The 24,028-nt window shown below is 35.7% G+C and overlaps 1 protein-coding gene across 3 annotated transcripts in view; it reads right to left on the reverse strand.

The window, feature by feature from the left end:
• The window catches only part of LOC145284718 (uncharacterized), a 155,823-nt gene that overhangs the window by 103,109 nt on the left and 28,686 nt on the right, over positions 1–24,028 (reverse strand). For all 3 annotated transcript variants that reach the window (XM_080133633.1, XM_080133634.1, XM_080133635.1), the window contains exon 2: positions 20,803–22,109. In XM_080133633.1, coding sequence (XP_079989759.1) covers positions 20,803–21,920 — 1,118 coding nt within the window. In that variant the 5' untranslated portion in view covers positions 21,921–22,109. The remainder of the gene's footprint in view (positions 1–20,802; positions 22,110–24,028) is intronic.

Below are 24,028 nucleotides of genomic sequence, written 5' to 3' on the forward strand. Positions count from 1 at the left end.
ATAAGGGTTATTGTGTGTACAGTAATCAATGGGATAATATCGTAGTAATCTTTAGTAATGGAGATTTGATAAAGTGTCTTACTTAAGGGAGCGGTTCATCAGGAATTTGTTTGTTGGACTTGAAGACATCCAGGTTGTAGTCAGGTGGGAAATAGGCAAACGAAAGAGAGTTCCACAGGCATGCACTTCTAAGAAAGAAGCTTTGTTCATAGAATCTACATTTTGATTTAGGCACAGATAAATAGTGGGGAAAATTATTGACAGTGATTTCAGCTAGACGGGTGTTTTTCGTGAAATATTGGCGATGGGCGACCAGAGATTGTACCTCAGACGAGCACTTCCCATTGAAGTAATGATAAAACAAAGAGAGGCTCGCAAAGTCTCTTCTGTGAGAGAGAGGTTGCAGAGAAGAGAAAAGGGCATCCCCCACTAAGCCACAAAGTCTATTTTGTACTTTGTCAAGGCAGGATAGGCTGTTTTTAGTAGCTCCTGCCCAGATGTGGCAGCAGTACTCTATCCTTGGACGTACTTAGCTTTTATATAGATAGAGAATTGCATCAGCAGCGAAATATCTTCTGGAGCATTAGAAGGATCCTACTATTTTTCCAGCAACCTTGGCAAAATATTTGATGTACGTGTCCCATTTCAGATCAGGAGTAAAGGTCAACCCCAGAAGTTTGTCAAAAACATGGAGCTTCCCCAAGACAAAAGCCATCCATTTCAATTGATGCCAGATAGGGATCAGAGCGTTGATGATGTCAAGATAAGAGCTTGGTTTTAGATGCATTAAAAGTAACCAGCCACGTCTTCCCCCACTTTACTACGTGCTCAAGATCAGAGGAGAGAGAATCAGAGAGAACTTTATCATTTACGGCCTTTGATGTGTTGCCATAGATGGTCGTGTCATCAGCATAGATGTCAACAAATGATTTAAGTATGTGTTTTGGGAGATCATTGATGCAGATCAGAAAGAGAGTTGGGCCCAGGATGGATCCCTGCAGGACTCCAGCATTAATACTGTGAGCCTCTGATTTCTGCCCATCAACCACTACTCTTATGAGGCTATCAAGAGAGAAATGATTTAATAATTGAGAAAACATTTTCAGTTATACCGTAGCTGGAAATCTTATGAGGTAGGCCTTTATGCCATACCTTATCGAAGGCCTTTGATATGTCAAGAGATTCACTAATCCTATGAGATATAACCGTTAGCACATTTGCTGTAGATCTAGCAGAATGGAAACCATATTGCGTGTCACTAAGAAGGTTATTTTTGCTGAAGTGGTTGACTACTTCTTTATTTAATATGGATTCCAGCAACTTACTCATGACACACAGGAAACGTATTGATCTGTACTGAGAGGGAGATGACTTATCACCTGAATTCTTAAATACAGGGCATACTGATGAGGTTTTCCAGGGTGTTGGGAAGCACTTCTTAAAGCAACACTTTAACAGTTTTTTTAAGTATGGGAGCAAGTTCTGGTTGAAGCTTTTTCAACACTATGATTGGAATGCCATCAGGGCTAGTTGCTTTACTGGAATCACGGTTCTTGATTAGCTTGGCGACCTCACGCACAGATATTTATATGTTGCATAGCGTGTTGTCTGTTATACAAGGAAATATGGGAAGTTGATGGCCTTCGTCGCATAGGGTAGAGTTAGCTGCAAAGTTCTTGGCAAATAGTTTGGCTTTGTCTGATGCTGACGAGATGACCTCAGGTCCATTGATGACGGTTGGGATCCTGTTTGCTATTTGCCAAAACTGGTGGGAACCAAGCTGCTGATCAGCTACTTTGAATTTAATGGACTGAGCATATAGCTCTCTTGCATTTTTTATTACTCTTTTACAGTGGTTGCTGGCAGTCCTAGAAAGCAGCTTTAATCTCAATCATCTATTACGTTGGTAGCTATGGAAAAAGTGATTTCTGTGCGCGATGGCAGCAGCACATTCTTGGGAGAACCATGGCTGGCTGTTAGATTTTTGTTGGAATTTTTTAGATGGTATGAATCGGTCTATACCTACAATTATCCATTTGATACTATAGAGGATACATTCTTTTTAAACATGGAATGCAGAAGTAGATCAAATATAAATGTGTGGAAGCTATCCCAATCATCCATAGAGTATCGATATACAGTACGATGGGGAGGTACGTCTGAAGACTTATTACATTTCATTTTTATCTTAACTGATACAACAGAGTGGTCGGAAGATCCCAGAGGAGATAGAATGGAACATGAACATAGCTCAGGAGAAGTTGTGAGAAAAAGGTCTAGAAGGCTTGCATACTGACCAGTAGTATCGAGCACATGGGTGGGTTCGTGGACAATCTGAGTGAGGTTATAGGCAATGGCGAAATCATGACAGAACCTCCCCTCAACATCTATTAGCTAATAGTGTAGACATAAGATATTTGTATGCGCCATCTGTTCTTGTAAACCTATGGTATTTTGGTTCAGAAGGGAAAAACTGCAACATTTTTATTATATACAGGGATATTTGCTTAATATATAGGCTCCATCACTCTTGAAAAACGAGATATATACTTCAAAATTAAGAAAAAAAAAAAAAAAATGAAAAAGGCCCTTTAAAATGCCTCTTCCAAAATAGCTGGAAAAATCCTTTTCTAGATGTAGAGTTGAAAGGGCTAGTTACTTTGCTCCCAAGATGACTGCCTGTATCTGTTTTTCATGATAAACATTAGTTTAAATCCTTATACCCTCTAACTCTTACCCTAATTTCTGTGTATTCTAATGCATAGTAATACTATTTCTTGTAACCATAATACAAATCATCTTTTCTGTTTCAAGTTGATAAAAAGCAGTTGGTCTGCTCCCCATACTCCTATAAAATAACATACTTCGTTCTTTGTACTGAGATGAGTGACTTCTAGCCTTTTTATACTTAAGGAGGCAGGAGAACTTTAAAAGTGCTTATAGTTTATAGCTATATTTAAAATGCTCAGTGTTGAAGAAATAATCGTAACAAACCAACTGAGATGGACAGGACATGTCACGCGCATGTCAGACAACAGACTACCAAAAGCAGTTTTTTTTGGTGAGCTCAAAGAAGGTACACGACCCCTAGGCGCATCAAAACCACGCTATAAAGACATGTTCAAGAGACATTTGAAAAACACAAACTAACTAAACGACTGGAGAAGAAAAGCTGAAGATCGGATAGTTTGGAGAAGTGTGGTATTAGGCGCAGCCGATGCCATTAGAGATCAAAGCATTGCTGCTTGGGAAGAAAAAAAGAGTGCGACTACCGGCACCACTACCCGGATTTCTTGCCATCAGGTGTCATATCTGCGGCCGGGGTTTCACAGCTCCGATCGGACTCACATCACACCTTCGACACGGACCTCTGCGTCATCGTCGAAATCGACAGACTGCCCGAGAGAGAGAGAGATATTTATATCTATATTAGTTACATATACATTATCTAAAATTCATACCTATACTTTACACATTTATATTCAAAAGATACTTATTAGCTAAAGTTTATATTTACACTTAAAATTATCTATATTAAAATACTCATTATTTCTTTCTTTCCCTTATGTGGGCTAAAGTAATGGTTTTCATTTTACATGAAAATCAAAATCTGAAATACTAAATTCATTTTGAACCATACTTTAACTATCTATACTATTTTTTCTTTATTCTAATGCATTTATTAATCCATAAACTAAATCTCATTTCTTGTTTAAACCTAATTAATAGCTACTAACCCTAACCCTATGCCCATACTTCCCCCACTCCTCTTTTTTATTCATAAATAGTAGCGAACCAAGTCTTCCATTTTATCCTAATTTCATTTTGTTGAAGAGTGTAACTTTATAGCAGATACTAATTATCTTCAGTACTAACTCAATTAATCCTAACTGCCCATGCTACAAATGGGGGAAGGAGGCCTCTTTAGTCTTACTCAACAACCTTCCTAGAGCTAATGAATCAAACAAATTACCATTCTACAAACCAAAATTGCTTAAAGAGTAGGTAAGCTCTGTCTATCACCTTGCTTTCATACTCCTCCTTTCCCTATTAGCCAAGCGCAGAAGTGCAATCACGTGTAAGCATACATAAGATGCTTATTTGCCATGTATGCTTACATGATTGGACTGGGCCAGGCTTGTCTGACAGGTTTGAGTGTACTGGTTTGACAGTTTGTTTGGCTGCTGTATTCAAACCGAGAGTACAGAAATCCTAACTCATTGGTAGCACTTGGAGAAACAGCTCTATCAGTTGTATTCATCAGAATGTTTGCAGTGCCATTGCCTGCACTCATCTCCAGTGAACTTTCCCAAGGCTACATTCCTGTGGATAAGGAGTCAGCTGACAGTCTACCTATGTTGCATATTTGGTATTATGCACATCGACTTTGTCCAACACCTCTCATCCTAAAAGTGAAATTATTAAATACAATGAAATGACAGTTCAATCAAATATAAGGTATTTCTACACTTTAGTGCCCATTTTTTTGTGAGTTGCGCTCGGCAACGCCCAGCGAAAAACGCTGGATTATAATGAGCGAGTCAAGAAAAATAACCACTGTACTATAACGAGCAAACGTAAGTATAAAAAAAAAAAATGAAAGAAAAAAAACAGAAGGAAACAAAAACAGAAACCTACCATAAGAATTAATTACAAACATTTTACTGTTTTATTATCTTTTTAGGCAATTGTTTTTCTTTTTTTGGAGGAGGAGGGGGGGGGTCTGATAAAAGTTTTTTTTTTTTTTTAAGTTTTGGCCAGCCAACGACTGCAGTTTTTGTAAAACAATTTTTGTTTATGCATTTTTTTTTGTAGCAAAAAAAATCTTTTTTTATTATTATTATTTTTATATAATAACTGGCAAAAAAAATTTTGCCAGTTATTGTGGGTTAGGTGTATATTTGGCGGGGGAGGCAATGTGTGGTTTCCTGAGGATAGGCTATTTCTTTAAGGATAGTATTTTCTACCGGTTGAAGTAAATCAGCTGACAACGGCAAAGTAAGGCTGAGAAAGGTTGTTAGAGAATGTAAGAGGAGGAGAAAGTTCTTGAACCGGGTAGCTTTCTGCGATATGCTTTATGATAGAGACAAAAGGATTTTTTTCTGAATTTTTGTCTCCATATAAATTCACTAAAATAACTGTTAAGCAGATCGCGTTTGGTTCCACACTTTTATTTTCTTGTTTCACCTCCTTCCACATCCTCTCCACATGACTTGTGGCAGCCCTAGTCATAGGGACCACAAAATGAAGGCTCTAGTTAACTGTAAGATGTTTGTATCCTTCTGATCCTACTTTGCAGTACACTTTCCAGCAATCGGAAACTATCATGGCTCCCGACAGTATGTATTTTTTATTGACAAAAGAAAGGTTTCTGATTTATGGTCTGGGACTGTGACAAGAAAACATTCCTTTTCAGCAGGGTTGTATCCCTCTGAAGACCCAGAGCGGTTCAACAGCCCTCCCGATATATTCTTGTCTATTGAAAACGGACTCGTCAATTACCACTGTATGCCCTGGGCAACCGATCTGCCGGGGATTCCTAAGGAAGTAGTCTTGGCAAATATCCCTCAGTAAGTTTTTCCAGTCGGTGAGAGTGTGATCCAACCCGATATCACACTATCGCCGTAAATATCCATGGACTTAGAACTAACTTGGATGATGTAGCAGCATTTTTTTTAGCAAACCCTCTAGATATCTTAGCACTAAGTGAAACTAACCTATACTCCTAAATCCTTTCTAAGTTTCTTCTATGTTTGATTACCTCCCACTTTACTGCAAGGACTCAGACACATACATAAACTTAAGAGTCTATATAATCAAAACACCCTCCCATTGACTAGGGAATCCAAACTAGAATCAGGCAATCAGGACTCCATATGATTTAGACTAATTCTGTAACATAGCGTTAGTTACTTATATTTTCTCTACCATTCTTTCTCGTCCTAGGACCGTACCCTTCAACTATGTCACTGACAGTATAGATGCAGCACTCTCCCTAGATACCAGCACCCAAGTTCATGTATTTGGTGACTTTAATGTCAACCACAGCAACTATCATGTTCTCTTTAGTTATAAAGACACAGATAGAAGCATTGCACATAACTTTTCTATATCACATTCCCTGACACAGACAGTAATCATCCTGACCAGTCTCCCAGATCGATAGGACCAGCAAGTCTCACTTCTAGACTTATTTCTGGCCACACTTTCTGAGAATTGTATAACAAACTCCCATTGCCCACTCAGGAATGTTGATAGGTTGTGATAATAAATATCACCCTAAACATTCAATCCCTAGTTGAAGAGTCATTGCTTAAAGCAACAAGGTATGAGAAAAAGGCTGACTGGAAAGCTATCAGAGATCACATTAGAGATGCTTCATGGGGAATATCTTTTCTGTTCCTATGATATAGCAAACCCCACTCTCCCAAATGGTTCACTTTTACTTTTGCAGCTGCCATTGCTTAAAAGCAATATGCATTGTGCAGTTTATATGGCATACAAATTGACTAAAGTTTATAGAAGCTAGAAATAATTGTAAGAGCGAACTAGCCACAGCAAAGAGAAGACATTGAAACCACCAAAAATGTATGGAGTTACAGAAAATAGGAAATTGTGATTTCTGGAAAATCTATAATAGTGTAATAAATAATAAACAGTCAGAATTATTACCTTCTTTGTAATTATAGAATTAAATAATGCAAGCATTAGTAAGGTCAGAATTTGGCTTAGTAAGGTCAGAATTTCCTTAGCGTCACTTGCATGGTGGTCGAAGAGCTATTTGCCACCACACCGAAGATCTAATTTTTAGCTAAGTACATTTTTTATATTTTCTTTGCACACTTTATCTTATTTTATATTTTATTCTATCCTCTTTTTAAACCAAACAAATCTAACCCTTTTATTTTATTTATTTATTTATTATTTTTTTCGATGTAATTTTATCTTATCTCTCAGACATCTTGACCATTCTTGATTCACTTATTTTAAAAACAATTTCCTGACTAATTTCTTTTTTACCATGTCACATCGACGTAGTAATGCGGAGGGGGAATCCCTATTTAGCTTATTTAGATGACAGAAGAACTTTTTTCCTTTTTATGCATAATCTACTCTCATTGAAATAGATTAATTTAAATATGAAGTCGACCGCTTGACATATAAACACCCGAATTATTAACTGTGCCTAAAAATGAGTCGTAGGCGAAAAAAAGACGCACGGACTTTCTTTACTGGTAAATATCTCAGACAAGAAATTGTCTTGATTTCAGATTGCCTATTTGCTTCTATATTTCTTTTCAGCCTAATTGCCCAGTTTTTAATTTAATTCATGCCTGGCCAAGTTACTGTTGTAAAATCTAAATGTGACGAAGTTTCAGAATCTATTCAAAATATATAAGCAGAATATTGGTATTCTTTCCTTTCCTTCCCCTTAAAGAAGGGAAAGCTCTCACTAACAACCAAATGTAAGGTGTGCCCCCCTACTCCAATGACCTGGCTTAGTAATGGCTTAGTAAGGTCAGAATTTCCTTAGCGTCACTTGCATGGTGGTCGAAGAGCTATTTGCCACCACACCGAAGATCTAATTTTTAGCTAAGTACATTTTTTGTATTTTCTTTGCACACTTTATCTTATTTTATATTTTATTCTATCCTCTTTTTAAACCAAACAAATCTAACCCTTTTATTTTATTTATTTATTTATTATTTTTATTTATTTATTTTATTTATTTTTTTTTTCGATGTAATTTTATCTTATCTCTCAGACATCTTGACCATTCTTGATTCACTTATTTTAAAAACAATTTCCTGACTAATTTCTTTTTTACCATGTCACATCGACGTAGTAATGCGGAGGGGGAATCCCTATTTAGCTTATTTAGATGACAGAAGAACTTTATTTAAGTACAATACTTAATAGTAACAGCCATGGTAAGGTGCAAAAAAAAAAAAAAAAGTGCCACCTAATTTAACTTTCACTATTCGTTACCTAAATATGCAGTATCTTAGCTGTGATACTAGAGCTATTCTTCCTGAGTGGATGCTATGCTCCTGTGCGTTACCTTAATGTCTTCCTATAAATACAAAATACGGAATTTCAGACCGCCATGAACTAGTTCTTGTAACTGGAACAAACACCTAACTGCTAGCTACGAAATCCCAATATACATTTTACCTCCAAGACGATTACCTCTGTCTAGCCTGCATGCGCAAAAAAAAAAAAAAAAAAAAAAAAAAATCAAACTTACCTGCCACTCTAAATCTGTTTCTTGTAAATTAATAACTCCTATCCCTTGAAGGTTAACAATCTGCTCCTTCCCACCAAACCGCCACTTAACTCCTACATTTCACTCCGTTTTGTACTGGAATCTTTAACTTCCAGCCCCTGACTCTCACATGCTAACTGCTTAGTCATCACTAAACATCTATACAATTCTACCCTCTAGACATGCATTGGAGTTCATTCCTATTCCAGTTGGGATTAAACAGCTAAAGTATGTACTCAGAAGCAAAGCACACCGCACTGCATTACACAACTGTCCCCTCTTAGATATCTTTGCAACGCTAATACGAAACTGAACCAATGCTCCTTGCTATGCTAAATGTCCATAACTTTTACTTGAAAACATCTTCTCTCAATAATAGAAACTCACCTTGTACCTCCAACTTTATTCGCACCTACTAAAACCAGCCCATATATCTATTTACCAAATTACACACGACTCAAAACTTACTGTTTTACCCGTACTATATTGCACTCGCATCTCATGCCCTGATATCATCTAAAATATAGTTTTGGCACAACTCGTAGTTCAATTCTTAACTCCTACTCACACTTTAATATTATACTAGACCCAAGCTCACATGGATAAAAAAAAAAAATAAAAAAATAAAAAAGGAAAAAAAAATGAGAAAAAATTATTTATAAACAAAAATGAAAGCCTCTAACCACACTATCTCCTAACAAGCCTCCTTACAATCATAGTTGCTTACACTGCATGAGCTCTACTCAACCCCTTTATCCAGTAACAATGAAATAACAATATCCCTAATCCACTTTGAGGAGTGTAACTATTTAGCAGATATAACCTCTACAAACTAACCCAATAACATTATCTAACCACGCGGGGTCGCAGAAATACCTGGATTAGAACCCAGGCGCGGAGCAAACCCTCTCAGTGGTGACGGACCCAGTAGATCTTCCCAGATCATCCGTCTAGGAGAAGGAAAACTCTGAAACTAAACCAAAGAGGAGGGAGGCCTCTTCAGTCTTGGATGACAGCCTTCCTAGAGCTGGTGACTCAAACAAATTACCGGTTTGCAATACCTAAATTGCTTAAGGAGTAGATAGGTCCTGCCTATCGCCCGGCTTCCATACTCCTTCTTTGCCTATTAGTCAGGCGCAGAGATACTATCAGTGATTTGACAGAAACACCCATTGGTAGATCTTGTTTCTTGTCTAGGGCAATGAACGCCGTTTCCCCCACTCCCGACACACCCCACCCCTAAAGCTGGGCATTTGAGAATGCTTGAGTACCACATATGCCTGAGCAATTAGATTGGGTTGACCTTCCTCTGATGGGTTGAGGGTACCGGATTGACAGTTACTGGCTGCTGTTTCCGACTGGTAGTACAGGAGCCCTAACTCTTTGGTAGCGCTTAGAGCGGCTGCTCCATCAACAGTTGAATAATATCGGGATGTTTGCAGTGCCATGGCGCGCATGGAAAGGGACCCTGCACTCATCCCCGGTGGGCTTTCCTGAGGCCACAGTCCTAGTTGATGGAGGGTCAGCTGATGGTCTACTTGTGATGCATGTGTGATATTCTGCATAACCTCCTGTTCGGCTTCCCCTAACCCAACTGAAACTCGTTAAAAAACATGATGACAGTACAATCTAAAAATAAGCTTAAACCAGGCTTAGGGTCAAACAAATCCAACTTGCCTCCTCCCTTGAGGCTTGCATTCACAAATATCCGTGGGCTTAGAACTAATTTAGCTGATGTTGAAGCATTTCTCCTAACAAATACCCCGGATATCTTAGCACTAAGTGAGACTAACCTACACTCCTCCATTCCCTCTAACTACTTTAACATGCCTGGATATCTCCCACTCTGCCGTAAGGACTCTGACAGACATATGCACGGACTTGGAGTTTACATTCGTAATACCCTTCCCCTGACTAGAGAAACATACCTAGAAACGGATGATCAAGCCTTTATGTGCTTTAGACTAATCATGCAACACAACATTAGCTACTTTTACTTTCTCTACCGCTCTCCTTCGACCCAAGACTGCACCATAATAAACAAAGTATCTGACAGCATAGACACAGCGCTCTCCTTCGACACTAGCGCCCAAGTACATGTATTTGGCGACTTTAATGTCCATCACAAAAACTGGCTTGGATTCTCTACTTATACAGATGCAGCAGGCAGCGCAACTCATAGCTTCTCTGTATCTCACTCCCTATCGCAAATTGTTACTTTTCCAACCCGCTTCCCTGATCAGGAAGAACAACACGCATCACTATTATATCTGTTTTTGACCACAATTCCTGATGATTGTGTAACGAAAGCCGACAGCCCACTTGGGAACGCTGATCATGCGGTAATAATGGTTGAAATCGCCCTAAACTCTAGACCCAAAACTGAAGAGCCAGTGCTCAAAACAACGAGATATTATAAAAAGGCTGACTGGGAAGCTATCAGAGATCTTATCAGAGACGCCCCATGGGGAAATATTTTTTCTCTTCCTGCTGAACAGTGTGCAACTGAGACCACTGAATGGTTCAAAACTGCAATCGAAGCGCATGTTCCCATGCGGAAATTCTATAGCAAGCCCCACTCTCCCCAATGGTTTAATTCGACTTGCGCAACTGCCATTGCTCAAAGGCAGCATGCATTCCGAAGGTTTAACCGACATAAGTCCAGTTCAAACAGACAAAAGTACATAGAAGCTAGAAGTAACGTTAAGAAAGAAATAGCGACAGCTAAGAGGGAATTTACGGAAACCACTAAAAAACGCATCGAAGCACAAAAATTAGGAACTCGTGACTTCTGGAAAATCTACAACAGTGTAGTAAATAATGGGCAATCAACGATTCCCCCACTAACCAACAATCACGAGGTTCTTTGCTCAGCAACCGAGAAGGCTAACATGCTTGCCAGTCGCTTTGCCTCCAACTCTACACTGGACCCTTTAAACCACCCCCTACCTGACTTTCCTATGCGGACAGACGCCAAGCTAGACGATCTGGAAATCACCCCTGCTCAGGTGCATGCTATCATAAAAAACCTTGACACTTCCAAAGCATGTGGACCCGACCTCATCCCAGCTGTGCTATTAAAAAAGTGCTCAGCCGAAGTAGCTCCAGTTCTCTCCAAACTCTACAACAAATGCCTTAATGAATCTTGCTTTCTGAGCTGCTGGAAAACTGCTTCTGTGGTACCAGTATTCAAGAATTCTGGCGAAAGAACTGACCCATTAAATTATCGCCCTATTAGCTTCCTCCCACTTTTTGCCAAAATATTTGAGACCTTAATTAACCATGCTCTAGTCCAGCACCTTACAGATGCTAAACTTCTGACCGACCATCAATATGGATTTAGACAAGCCCGTTCCACGGCAGACATCCTCACTGTAATCTCTGAACGCATATACCATTCACTGGACAAAGCGGGAGAGGGACGAGCGGTAGCTCTAGATATATCTAAGGCTTTTAACAGGGTATGGCATGAGGGTCTCCTCAGGAAGATTAGATCTTACGGTATCACTGGTAGAATACTTAACATAATTAAATCCTTCTTAGATAAGAGAAAAATCCAGGTTGTCCTCGACGGTCGTACGTCTAAACAATATAATATAAATGCCGGAGTGCCCCAGGGATCTATCCTTGGTCCTCTGCTGTTCCTGATATTCATAAATGACCTCCCCGATAAAATTGCCTCTGAGATGGGTATATATGCTGATGACACCACATTCTATAGCAGGCACGACAGGAAAACAAATGAACATATATCTAAAGTAATGGCAGAAACACTAGAGGATGACCTCAAATCAGTAGTGGAATGGGGACAAAAATGGATGGTAACGTTCAATGCCACCAAGACAAAACTGGTTTCATTCAATAATTACAGGAAACCTTCTCTACCACCTATAGCAATGGCCAACAACTCTTTAGCTGAGAGTACGTCTTTCAAGCTCCTTGGCCTAACGTTCACAGGAAACATGAGCTGGAGCAATTACATCGAGGGCATTGCCAGGGCCGCTGCGAGGAAGGTGGGCTCTCTCTACCGTGCTAGAAAACTTCTAACACCCGAAAGTATCCTGTACCTCTATAAGGCCACTATTCGCCCATGTATGGAGTATTGCTGTCATATTTGGGCCGGTGCATCGGCTACTAGTCTCTCTCTCCTTGACAGGGTTCAAAAGAGAGTCGCAAATCTGATAGGCCCTAAACTGGCATCAAAACTTCAGCCTCTGTCCCATCGTCGAAACGTTGCATCCCTCTGCCTGTTCTACAAGTATTATAATGGTGAATGCTCTGAAGAACTGCAAGCACTTGTGCCCCCACGACGTGAACACCCTCGACACACCCGACAAGCTGCAAAATCCCACCCCCACACTGCAGAGATCCCTAGATGTAAAAGATCTTTCTACTCCAGTAGTTTCTTCCCCAGAACTGCTAGACTTTGGAATTCCATTCCAGGTCACTGCTTCCCCAACTGTACTGACATGCATAAGTTCAAGTGCAACGTGAACCAACATCTCGCTGCCCTAATCCCTACATAGTGCCCCAGTAGATGTTTCCCCTGATAGTAGCCCCCTACACCTAAGTGGCAATGTGCCTTGTTTGGGGTGAAAATGTAATAAAAAAAAAAAAAAAAAAAAAAAATTATTTTTTAGTATTATTTCCTTCATATAAATGAACTTTGTTTACTTGCTTACCATGTGTTGAACTGATATCTAACCTCTTGGAATTCAGCTGTTACTCAGTATAATTCATATTTTTTCCTTTCTATAAATGTTTTATATCCAAATGCTTTCCATTCTGTGAATATATCAAGTCTACAACTATCTTTAAGATCTACATAAACATTCACCTTCATTTTGTATTTATGTTGTTTTCAAAACGATGTGTTTTTTTATTCAATTCAGTTTTACTTTTGTTGATTGTCAATAAACCCGTCTAAAATAGGTCATGCATCAGTTTTGATTGTTGATGAGAGTTTATGCAAACTGGATAAGTATTGTGTACATTTCTACGAAATACACGCATCCCAGAAACATAGTTTGCATAGCAACCAAGAAGGCTAATTTGCTTGCCTAATGGTTTGCTTCCAACCCCATCTTGGATACAACAAACCACTCCCTCTCAGATTTTTCTTTGCGAACAGAAAACACACTCAATGACCTGATAATCACCCTTTCCCAAGTTCATAATATAAAAAATCTAGGCACGTCAAAGGCATGGGAGCTACTGTACTATTAAAAAAAATCCTCCACTGAGGTTGCTCTAGTTCTCTGAAAATTCTTAAACAAGTTTTGCTTTTCTGACTGCTGGAAAATTGCTTATGTGGTATAAGTTTACAAGAATTCTGGCAGAAGAACTGACCCACTAAATTATTTGCCTCATTAACCTCCTGCCTTTCTTTGTCAAAATCTTTGAGTTCTTAATCAATTAAGAACTAGTCCACTACCTTATAGAAAATAAACTTCTCTCCAACAAATGGCACGATGGTCTTTTAATGAAAATTAAATCAAATGGTATTAATGGACAAATATTTAACATAATCAACTCTTTCTTAAATAAGAGAAAAATCCAGGTTGTCCTTGATGGTCATACATCAAAACGATATAAATGGAGAGTGTCTCAGGGGTTCACCTTTGGACATTTATTATTCCTCATTTTCACAAACGATTTCCCTGATGATAGGAAACACACGCATGATCAACCCTAGGAGCCATTCATTTCTAGCAGCCCGGTCATTCTTGAGATGAGTATATTTGCTGATGCCATATGACTCTATAACAGACACAAGGGGAACACAAATGAACACATATCTAAGGAAATGGCTGAAACCTTAGAAAGAGAAACCTTCTCAACTCCTGATAACTATGGCTCTACTTGAAAGTTTTTTGTTCAAACCCCTCGGCTTAACATTTACAGGGAACATGAATTGAAACAAATACATCAAAGAAGGTGGGCACTCTCTAGCATGATAGAAATTTATTACACTTGAGAGTTTCACAAATATTTTAATGGAGAGTGCTCTGACAAGCTCAAAGCCCCTGTACCCCACTCGATATAAATACCCCCGACAAACCCAATAAGTAACAAAGTGCCATCTTTACACTGTAGAGATCCCTACATGATGAAAAGCCTTGTACCCTAATAGCTTCTTCCCTTGAATTGCTAGACTTTGGAATTCCTTCCCAGGTCCCTGCTTCCCTTACTGTATTTAGATGCAGAAATTTAAGTGTAATGTGAACAGACATCTTGCTGCTCAACTCCCTACATAATACCTGTAGATTTGGTCTCAAATAGTAGCTCCTTACATCAAAGTGGTGCTGTGTCTTGTTTGGGGTGAAAAAAAAAAGGGCTTTCTTCTTTTTAATTTATGACAAGGAATAATAAAATCACATTATAAGAGAAAATCTTTAATTTACTCCTTCAGTTCAGCATCTTTTGTCAGACAATGTTCTTTTTTTGTTGTGTTTCTTTTTGAATGTTCTTTTTTTACGTAATGTTTTCTTTGCACATTAAAATTACTACAAGTTCCTTTCTCACACTGTTACAATAATTATTATAATATTAGAAAATGAAGCTACATCAAAGGGAAGTTACGCTCATATTTTTGTCCAGGGTTACCAAATTTGCCTTTTTAAAGTCAAATTTTGTGAATTTGGTCATTTTTTTAAAGCAGTTTGGCCTCCAAAAAGTAGCATTTGACCTTTTTCAATGCATAACATATGAACTAACTAAAATGAACAAGCAGAATATTATATATATGGATATTTAAATTTGACAATGTATTTGAAAGTTTCATGATTAAATTTGAATTCAAGTGATGAAATAATAACCACTGCACACAAACTGGACTTTGAACATGAGGTTTGAAAAAAACATTGAAAAAGTATATAGTTTTTAGTTTACAGAAAAAGTCCATTTTGCAAATGTCATATTTCCAAACACAATGCAAATTTCTTTTAGTTTTCTTTTTTCATTGAAAAATATTTCTTTTAAAAAGGCTTTTTTTAATTATCTTCAAGAGTTTGTTGTTGACTGTAATATTAATTCCAATTGACTGTTACCAATATTCAACATAACAATTCACATTGTTACGCTTTTATTTTGGACATTTTTATTATGAAAATTATCAGATTTTTGAATTATGGTACAATCCTTCTTGTAAGAAGCAAGATAACATTGTCAAATGTGTGCTCTTATGCAATATAATTTTCTTTATAGTTCTTTTAAATATTTAACTAACAATTCAAAACTTAAAATAAATATAACAGCGATGTGAGTAAATAATGGGAAAAAGTGTGTTGTGGAAAAAGTAGTGATAAAGAAAAATATGGTAAATAAAAACAACTTGGATGATAATGTGACAAATTGTAAAAACAGATTTTAAATAATTTGAAAAATTAGTAATCACTGAAATATCAATATTGGTAAATAGAAATAGAAAGCTTCAATCTTAAACAATTATTTACGACTGCATCTATTTGCTTCAATTTAGATTCATTTACAGTCTATTTACTTGTCATTCATTAATAGCAGAGTTAGACACAGGGTTAGTTTTTAATGAGGGGGAAAATCCAGCACACCAAAAAGGGGTAATATTAGGTATCCCAAACCAAAATTTTATTTTTATCATATCTAAAAAAAAGTAATGTCGGCATGTAGATTTTTGTAAACCATTTACAAAAATACCAAATTTATTTTGGTAGGTCAATTAGCCATCAAGTTATGATCATTCAAAGTTTGTCGGAAAGTTGAAATTTGCTATCGTGGCCGAGAAGCCAAATTTCATAGTCTATAACTAAAAATGTAAGCTACGAACAAGTGAAAAATCCTTATAAATGTAATGTCATTTTGTAGTAGATGAAAATTAATACAAATTTAGGCAATAAATATTAGATGAAACCAACTTAAACACTAGGCAAAATCCCTCTATCAACGCGAAAACAGTGAAAATACGACACGGAAATGCAATTTTAACTGTTCATATCAATTTCATTTTAATAGCTAATGTATTGAATCTTCTTAGTATGATTCAAAACACATTAGAGATCAAGATAATTCTTTCTTTTAATTATAAATTGATAAAACCACTCAATTGTAGACCATGTAAAAGCAGTCAAACAGGCAATTTTGTAAAAAGGGCAAAAAAGGTAAAAAAAACGAGTCAAAAGTATACGTTACTGAAATTGCTGTAAAAATGTAACCATTGAAGTTAGAAGCTTGAAACTTTGCAACTTTACTAATTTTGGAGTGAGGAATTCAAAAAAATGGTTGCCTTGTTTCTAATAACAAAACTTTTTGCCACAGAAATACTTTTACTTTGGGAAATTTAAACTCGCCAAAAAAGCACTGACGACAATATTTAGAAATGTTTTATACAAAAAAAAGGCACAAATCATTTTTTTTAAACATTGAAAAACTTTCAACTTAAAAAACAAGAAAGAAAGATATTTTAGGTCTTACTACAATTCCTTTCTTATCGATCTTCTCTCAGAATTCTTTCATAGGCTTCTGCTATGGTAGATATCTCAGGAACCCTCCAAATCCTACCATCACTTGAAACTGGCATTACCTCAAAATCCCATCTGTAGACAAATGCTGACTCTACTTGTGCAATGTCAGCTGATAAAGGCCATCATAAATAATCTTTTCTACTTTTTGTTTGCATTAAAAATTTTACTACAGTGCTGGATGCAGATATAATATCAATGACTTGGCCAATGTAAAAGTTGGTGTCATAGTAGACAGCTACCCATTGTCCTTGATGTTCATAACTGAAGATATCCTGAGATGGATCTTCATCACAACTGCAGGAGTTATCTGAATGTTCAGCAGATTCACTTAGGGAAGACATTTTTTGTTGCTTTGGTGGAGGTGGAGATGAATCAATTGGATTTCTTTTAAAGTAGTCAGAGAGAGCAGCTTCCAGTTGAACTTTATTTCCACTGGTGTTGATTTTGACACCTAAAACAACCTTGAGGTATCTCAATTGGTCTTTGAGTGCTTCCAAACCACTTTCTGAAATTTTTTTATCTGTTTAGACTTCACTGGACTCGACCACCATGCTTAATAACAGAGTTAATAATTCTCTCTTTCTCAGCAGCAGCTTGACGTTCTTTTTCCTTCTTTAATCGTCCATTTTGTGCAATTTTTTCTTGGACACGAAGTTTCACAAGGGCTTCTTGTTGTGCATGTTTTTGTTGCAAATGTTTTGCATGTTTTCTGGAGATGCTCAGAATAGATTGCCTCTTTGTTGATGGTATTACTTCGAACCAAGCTGTTGTCCGATTGCGCTTAAGCATATTTGAAGATGATCGATTATGTAGTGATGCATGTCGTTTTGTTTGCATGCTAAAATCTAAATCTCCAAAGGCATGCTCACCTGACAGATTTGTTAAAGGGCAGCTCTTCAAGGCATCTCTCGTCTCCTGATCTACATCTTTTCCAAAAGCACCTCCTTCTAAAAAGTCATGCAACTGGTGCTTAGTGATAATGAGGAACTGAATATCTTGCGCAAACATTCTAAAACAAGTTCAGGGGCCGTGAGACTAATACAGAGAGACACATTGCCTTCCTCAAAGAATTCCCCATTAAATACACCTTTACAGTCAGATTTTAATAACAACTGGGGATTGTTGATCCAGCATTCTAAACTTGGAGCCATTTTCTTGATATAGTGATGGAAGTCAACATACTGAACAGTGCTGTTAACAAGTTTCCAGAAAGGTTTGGTCAAATTAATGTTCAGCAAACCAACTGCAGCAAGTAGGGAATGTAGTCTCTCATCAGAAATGTCAGCCAAAACACTCTGTAATTTCATATTGCAAGATGTTGCAAACACAGATAAAAATAATTTTATGTGCTCTTTATGGTGATATATTGCCAGGGCATTTTCAAATAGAGAATTAAACCTATTTGCCCGATAACTTGTGATTTGAGATTGGTACCCTTCTTTGCTGCAGAATGCCAGCCATTCTGTCCTGCAACCACTTTTATTGTTTATGAGTGTATGTACGGGTGACGACAAAAAAAAAAAAAAAAGAAAAAAAAAATTAATATGCGTTCTGTCACAATTTCTGTTAATGCTTACATAAAAAGTTTTTATGTAATTATTTTCAAATTTTAGGACAAAATAATTTAATATATTTGCTAATATGGAACTGAGTTTTTATATTTAGTCAGTTTTTTTCTACAAAGCGTAAATGTTGACATGTTTTACGAATCCAAAAACAAAGAAACAAAAAATTAGTAAATAAATAATGTTTATTTTAAGTAATTTATTTTAAATAATTTTTTTTAATTCTCTTTTTTTTTTCATAATTAAAAAAACTTATGTTTCTGAACAATAACAAAAACATATACTTTATCGTCATAAGTCACTAGCCGAACGTTTTGTTTATGGAATTTAATTAAAATAATTTAACAATGCTAAAGTTTATCCAACCGAAAAAATTAAAAGTTTCCGTCAGTCTCACAACTAAAAATGTTTTGTACACGGTTTTATTAATTAATTTAATTAAAACAATTTAACAATGCTGAAGTTTATCTAACCGTAACCGAAGGAGAAAGCGATGAAAGATAATATGAAAGTTTGAAAAAAGCTATAGAAAATAAACTGGCATTATTTTTTAAATTGTAAATTTTCATTTTTTTTAATGACATTCTAAAAATATTAATTAAAAAAATATCTTTCTATAACTTTTAAATAATAAAGAAAAAACAAACTCACTTAATGGTAAGTCCATAGTGAACCGAGTTGTTTGTTTATGTTTTTCCGTTCAGTCAGTCAGTACATTGTGCTGCTACTGGCTAGCTGACAGTTGATAATTGGTCTCTCTGGCATTAAGTTGAAAATCTCTGTAGGTACCCCAACTTTTATTAGTGTGCGCTCCTTGATTTATGGGGCCATAAACATGACACCAACAGATTATTAAAGAGGAGATATTCCTCTACAAAACGATGCCTTTTTCGGAATTCTTACTATAAAATTTCTTTCATGTTTCTTTCACTGAAGTTTTCAAGTTGGATTTTTTTTTTAGAAAAACCACTTATAACCTTTTAATAACCTCACCATGTTATTAAGTGACCTTTTTTCTTTAAAATGATACCATTTTTATATACTTAGAGACTCACAATATGAAGCGCAACAAATTTGAAAAACATCAACATTTTTTTTGTGTAAAAAATAAAGCGACATTTACCAAAATTAGAGGCATAACTTGAAAAATCCTGGAAAAAAAAACTATTAAATACACAAGAAAAAGAATTATATATCTATAAAGACAAAAGATTAAATTTTATTTAAATCAAAACCATATCAAAATAACCCAAAAAACAAACGAGATATCGCAAGTTGAAGTTAAGGGAAATTTTACTTTATTTACTAGTTTTCGCACCTAAACTAGGCCAGTTTGGGATACCTAGTAATATATATTATGATACAGACAAAAAATTGCCTTGATCTACAAGTGATCGTCTTCACTGACAAAGAACAGAAAAGATGAAGTGTAATATCAGATGATTCTATATTTTATTTCTACCCACAAAACAGCAATCTCTAAGAAAATGAAATTTAAGAGAAAAACATCAATTTGCAGGTGGAGGAGAGAGAGGAGACAGGAAGTTATTCTTTGATGAAACAAGTTATCTAATTCCCCTATTGTTTGAAGTCTTAGCTTTCATGGCAAAATTAAAATTTTCACTTTTCATAAAGAACGATCATAAAAGGGTAAAAAGCAAGACAACAGAAAGGTAAAAAAAAAATTAATAAACAATCAAGACGAGAAAAGAAATAAAATCTAACCAATTAGTAACACAAAAATAAGGAAATAAAACTAGCAATTTGACAAAAATAAGCTTCTTTGTTAAAAAAAGTGGATTTCAACTAAAAAGCAAAAATCCACTTTTTCAGATTGAAAAGAAAATTCTGCTACAAAATAAGGATCTCACGTCACTAAACTAACTGTAAACTGCACTAAATTTATTGCAATTTTTAGCATTTAAGTAAATGTTTTTAGATAGTTTTATTTAAAAGAAAATCTTACCATTTTTAAAATTTAATTTTAAAGTAAATTGCATCATAAAAAAATTATTTTACAGAAAAAAAAAAGCATATCAAAAGAGTGCTTGGGTTATTTACTTCTAGATTCATTTTTTGGTTAGCTAAATGCCAGTACAGCTTTATTAAAAAGCTTCCAAATAGTTCAAAGTATTTTGTCCCTACTAAATGTTGTAAAACCCTTCTCATATTTTCCGATTTACAAACTGAATCAAAGCATTGTGGATATTATAAATTTGAGGTAAAAAAAATAAAATTAAAAAAAAAATACTTTTAATGAAATACTTTTAGTTTTGAATTATTTCCATTAACTTTTTTTCTTTTCTTTTTTATAGACTGGTAAAAACATTAATGTTACCATTAAAGTGAACTGTTAAAAAACATTTGAGCTGAATATTAACAGAAAGAATTGTAGGTTTAAAAAAATAGCTTCGAATAAAATCCAAATCCTTTAATTTTTTGTTCTTAAAAAAAGTTTATTCAAAGTCTTTACCTGTAATAGACAATAACTCCTTCTTCCATAACTCTTCTCCAACCAAAAGGAATAATGATGCTGCATATTCCATGGTTCAAGTTATCCGAAAAAGACAATTTTTTGACAGAGTGTGAAGAATCCTGGGATAAAAGAAACTCCTGTGTCTTGTCAGCAGAAGTATGTGCATACCGGTTGTTTACTGGCTGAGAAACTGTGGCATGCTGTAAGTCTCCTTTGACTGTTTTTGTAGAATGTGAATTTCTAGAGGTCACAGTTGTAACAGCTGGAATGGCCATCCTTGAATGTACATGTGCAGGCATCGGAAATCCCAAACTACAGCTTGTAGTTGTAATGGTTGTGGTTGTAATGGTAGCATGATTGCAACTAGCTACAACACTATAATGCACACCACTGCTATTTACACAGTGAGAATCTCCTGACAGTGATTGACTAAGTAGAGAACTAACTAATACAGGAGTAGAAGGTTGCTTTTCAGATGAACTGAAATTAGTTGAAATCGTTTCATAAAAATTATTTTCTTCATTATATTCAGATAAAGCACAATGCACTTCATTAGTTTCTCCTTTACTGTCTTTTTCAGAGTTTGTGGAAAAATTAGCAGCTTGCATATAGTCTGTAGATAAATCCAAACTTGACGTTTGAAGGAATGCATTTTGGTTGAGCAATGTTCGATTTAACTGATCTTGATGGGAATGGTGTTGTTGCTGATCATTATTACAATTAGTTACAAAATGGCCAAAATTTGCAAGAGGTGTTCCTTGTGAGTGTATGATATTATCTAGTAAACTTTTGTAGTGGACAGAAAATTTATCCATCGAGCTATTGTTGATATTATCAGACGATCCTTGAACACTGCTAAATTGTGTTGGCATATTATCAATACAAAGAGCATTATTAGTAGCAGACATGTAATTAGCTTGAAACTCATTTGATACACCAACTATTGAAGAAATCTCACGATTAAAATTTTGAATGCCAACTGAAAATGTACCATTTCCACCAACTATCCCAGCATGAATGACAGGGCTCTTCAAAGTAACGGGTAGTCCTAATTGTAAATTATTTGATCCAGATCCATAACTGACAGCATGTCTCTGTCCAGGTTCAGAATTCATTATCCCAGTCAATAACAGTGTTTGCTCATAAGAGCTAAAATTATATTAAAATAAATTTCTACATGTCTTGCAAATTGATTTGTTTAGCCTTAAATAGATAAAATTTGTATACAACACAACTAAATCTTTTATTCGGGATGAAGAGTTTTCTTTGAAGATTAAAGTGATCCATAGTAGACATTTTGTAGCCTGAAAAAAAAAAAAAATACATACTAATTTGTGAATCAAAATACATGCATTTTTAAAAACATATCGGTTAGTAAAAAAAAACATTCATAGTTAAAACTGTAATGCATATTAAATTGTAAAATGTATGAACATAATTAGTAAGAAAAATGAAATATAATCAAATGTAAAAAAACTAAGCCATGGCATTGAATGTGTCTTAAAGCTTAGTTAATATCAAGTCTGTAAACTAGTTTACTTTTCCACAGTTCAGTTTCCAATTTTTTTAGCTTAAAATCTTATTTGAAAATTGTTTTCGACTAAAACATGAAGATAATATAACTAGAACTTGAAGGTCTATACTTAAGATTTCTAAAGAAAACAAAAAACATTCTAAAAATGTGTTGTGTCCATTGTTAAAATGAATGCTTACTCATTCTGTTCACCTTTTTATAATTGAGTGCTTTTCACAATTCTCCGCATTTAATATCACAAACTATACAAGTCATTTTTCCAGAATAAAGATGTTATTCACTAGTAAATGTAAAGAGCATTTATGTATTTTAAACAATAATCAAAGTCATTTATCATTAATATAAATTTCACCTATCTGTTTAAATGTATGTATGTTTGGTTAAAACTTTCAACAGAGGCAACAGATTTTCATGAGATCGGTATCGTTTTAAAGCTTGATCTTTTGGACAACAAATATCGAAAAATTGGCTAAAAACATTAATTCCTGGGCACTTTTCTACGGGGAGGGGTCGCTTTTTTCGACGATATCTTCAAAAGTCATCGCCTCTTTTCGATTGACTAGTCTCAATTTAAACTTTCGCCACTTCGAGTTTGGCAATGGGCGCAACGGCTAAGACATCACATTTTTTTTTCACATTCTTTTCCTCCTTTGCGGTACAGGTTCAAGCCTGCCTGGAACAAATACAGGACATTGCAAGAAGGTGGGCTCTCTCTACTATGCTATAAAATTACAAACATCTGAGAGTATCTTATACTTCTACAAGGCAATCATTTGCCCATGCATGGAGTATTGTTGTCATATCTGGGCTAGTAGTGGTTGCATCAGTACCTACTACTAGTTTCTTGTTTCAAAAAATAGTCTCCAACCTAATAGATCCCGCACTATCAACCTAACTCCAAACTCTGACCCATCACCCAAATGTTGCATCCCTGTGCATGTTTTACAAATATTTTAATGGAAATGTTCAAACAAACTCAAAGCACTTGTACCCTTCAACGTGAATATCCCCAACTAACTGACAAGAACAAAATCCCACCTCTACACTGGAGAGATCCAGAGATAGCGGAAAGCCTTCTATTCTAATAGTTTCTTCACTTGAACTGCTAGACTTTAGAATTTTCCCCCCGGTCCCTGCTTCCTAACTGTACTGACATGCAGAATTTCAAGTGTAATCTGAACAGACATGCTGCTCAACTCCCTACACTGTATCTATGTAAATTTGGTCCAAGAAAAAAAAAAAAATGACTGAAAGTGATTTCTTTGATTGCGCTTCAATATTTTCTCATTTTGATAGCAAATTTAAAGGATCTGTAAGTTAAAAGAAAGATTTTAGCATTTCCATATGGGAGTGCAATCTGCACATTGAATGTTAAATTAAAGGAAATCTAATCATCAACTGCTTACTTTTACTGATGTCATTAGACACAAATCAGTACAATTAATAGAAATGCTATATAGAAAAGAGATTTTGTAATTTAGTTGCTGGTTTTTATCTGGATATGTGTTAATTATTTTCTTTATAACTTAAGTGATATTTACAACCACTTGTATGAATCAGTTTATACATGGATACAGGAATTTTTTTTAATTGGAAATAATTAGAAAATATGTGAAATCAACCTAACATTAAATGTTTTAATACTCTTATATGGCATAATCATGTTGACACACCGGTCCTCGCCCGATC

The sequence above is a fragment of the Euprymna scolopes genome, chromosome 9 (genome assembly GCF_053919585.1).
Source record: "Euprymna scolopes isolate OS-2025 chromosome 9, ASM5391958v1, whole genome shotgun sequence".
NCBI lineage: Eukaryota > Metazoa > Mollusca > Cephalopoda > Sepiida > Sepiolidae > Euprymna > Euprymna scolopes.